The sequence below is a fragment of the Sinocyclocheilus anshuiensis genome, unplaced genomic scaffold, assembly GCF_001515605.1.
Source record: "Sinocyclocheilus anshuiensis isolate Anshui unplaced genomic scaffold, SAMN03320099.WGS_v1.1 scaffold2056, whole genome shotgun sequence".
Lineage (NCBI taxonomy): Eukaryota > Metazoa > Chordata > Actinopteri > Cypriniformes > Cyprinidae > Sinocyclocheilus > Sinocyclocheilus anshuiensis.
In genome coordinates this window covers 944,427-947,176 of record NW_015551026.1, presented here as the reverse complement: position 1 = coordinate 947,176, position 2,750 = coordinate 944,427, and the positions used below count along the sequence as shown (strand labels likewise).

Genomic DNA, 2,750 nt, shown 5'->3' with positions numbered 1-2,750 from the left:
TTGTATATGGACAGTAGAGAGTAAGGATAGAATACAATAATAATAAATTAATAATATAATAAAAAATATTATTTTAATAAAATATTGACAGCAAATTATTATTATTAAATTGATCAAACTATTCTTATGCCAAATAGTTAACTGGCCTAACCTTAATTTAAATGCAATAATAATACTAAAATAATAAAAAGATAAATAAAAAATACTAATAGTATATCTCTTGTTGCAACAACTTACTGAATTAATATAGATATAGTTTAATTTAATTTCTCATGCTGATGGTCAGTGGAAAAGATGGCGTCAACTCACTTCTGCAGCCACTCGATGATTTTGTCTTTGCTCCGGAGTTGAGGAAGTGTGTACTTCTCTTCCCCCTTGCCAAAGTACTTCACTGTTGGGAAGCCTGAGATTTTAAACCGCTCACCGATGGACTTGTGAATGGTGGCATCCACTGCTGCCAACACACCTGGGCTCTGAAACCATATGAACATACAAAGATAGAAAAGCACTGTTTATTTTCAACTTAAAAACACACCATACTGTATGTTGTCTGACAGTTGATTGGTCAAATTCACGTGCAAATACATCCTAAATGTTGGACATTGTTAGTCCATTTGTTAAACTCTGTGCAAACTGCTTTTTATTTTATTTTTTTCAAAAAGATCAATGTGATTGTGGTGCCAAGCACATTTTAGATGCTAATTTTTAACCCAAATCACTCTCTAAAAACTTTCCAGCAATTATGGAACTCATTAAGTTTCAAATGTCTAAGCACAACTTAATTAAAATCATGAGGCAATTTGAGAACAGAGCAAGTTGCCATTTTAATACTGATAGTGTTCTGTGTTTGAAGGGACCTCCTGTAGGTGGAGTAGATGAGATGAATATTTATTCGATGATTTCTGAAGCTCAGGAGAGGAGACTGAGGATATAGGAATCAGTTCCCTCAAATTCATGTTCTAACCTTAGATTTTAAAACCACTTTTTTTTTACATCTAAAGACAGAATATGTCTATCTTTATATCTGTTTAAATTAGGAAATGTCAAAGTTAACCTGTTAATTATTAAAACAAAAACAAAAAAACATTTGCATTGCATTTCTAGCACATTTCAATAGTTTGAGAAATATATCTTTATGTCGAGTGAGACAGAGCGTTGTTGCACTAAACACTGAGTTTCATCCACACAAATTGCAGAAAATTATATTTACACAAAGGCCTATTACTTTGACTGATTTATGACATCCCCAGTTTAAACGCAACCAATTTGTTGAAGTTGTTGACACAAGCTTTTTTGATGAAATGACAGCACAATTTGGCACAGCTTTGTTTCCACCATGATATAGCTGCAAAATGGACTGCCATTATGAATGTTTCCTCAGCTTAAACTCAATTAACTCCCTCTATTTGCACACATCTGTCAGTGGGATACCTTATATTAATGATGAGAGTCTTGGTCATTATCACAAACAAAGGATTTGTGTTCAAGTTTAGGTACCAAACCCACAGGGGCCAAAAAATCTTTGGACAGCTATCGGAGCTGTGAGCCAATTAGAAGTGTATGCAAACCAAACCACTTGACGACAAATACACAAACACATCTCATTAAATTAATGGCACCGCATTTCAACAACACACTTGAGAGATAAGCACGGCCGCTTGTATTTCTCCACCATCCACTTACAAAATGTCAAATTCGTAACCCCCGTCTTACATTCATATATGCACATTTAAACATCCTTATTCCAACATCTCAGAGAGATGCAAATTGAAAATGCTCTAAAAAAATCTCGACATGTGGACTCTCTCTTTAAACTGTGTGTAGGGCCGTGAGCACAGGGAATGAGAAAAATAAATGACTTCATCTTTCTCGGGGGAGAAGATGTGAGGACTAGAGCATGCATTAGATAATGCATAACGTGTCATTATTGAACTCTGGGAAGAGCATCACTCCGAGTAGCTCCAAGCTGAAGGCTAGAGGGACAGCACAGAGGAAAAGGAAAATGAGATAAATACTCAACGATAAGGCTCTGGTGACTGCAATTGGCCTGCAACTAAGGACTAGAGAACAGAGCCAGTGCTACGGACACACCCGGAAAATGAGAAACACACCACTCACACAACATGGCCAGAGATGTTTGTGAACTCTATATGTCTCATGTTGTAAATTTAAAGCTTAAAAATTACCATGTCATGCAAGCATGGAAATGTTGAATCAAAGGTTGAAAGAGAAAAACATTTTTGAATTTACCGCAGGCTGTTAACAAATTGTCTAAGATGCTGGAAAATTACAGTTGGCTTATTTTAATCAAGTCAATTGGACACAGACTTTTTACAAGGAATACCTCAAAGTGACAATTACACACCTAGAACCATTTAATTAAGTACACAGTTGTTCTCCTGCCTCCATGTTGTCTTTTGCAAAGTCAGTTTGAATTTTACAACAAGCAAATATATGAACATTATCCATTCCCTATATGTCAGAGAATTAGAGTGAAGGAACTCACATCTGGGTCTTTGTTGAGGATCTCAGCAGCTTCATCAAACTCTGGCTTCATATTCTTACAGTGGCCACACCCTAAAAACCATCACAAGGAAGAAAATTAGAATGGGATTCATTTTAAGATCATAAATCTGAGGGGAAAAAAAAATCCATCATATTAATAATTTTTATATTTTACAATTATTTTTTAAATATTAATTTAAATTATGTAAAAAAAAAAAAAAAGAGGAAAAAGTGATTTTTTTTTT

At 34.7% G+C, this 2,750-nt stretch overlaps 1 protein-coding gene across 1 annotated transcript in view; it reads right to left on the bottom strand.

Annotated features, from left to right (window-relative positions):
• Positions 1-2,750, bottom strand: part of LOC107661141 (protein disulfide-isomerase A5-like) — a 56,916-nt gene that overhangs the window by 16,033 nt on the left and 38,133 nt on the right. Inside the window, exon 13 of the mRNA XM_016450609.1 lies at positions 310-473. Coding sequence (XP_016306095.1) covers positions 310-473 — 164 coding nt within the window. The remainder of the gene's footprint in view (positions 1-309; positions 474-2,750) is intronic.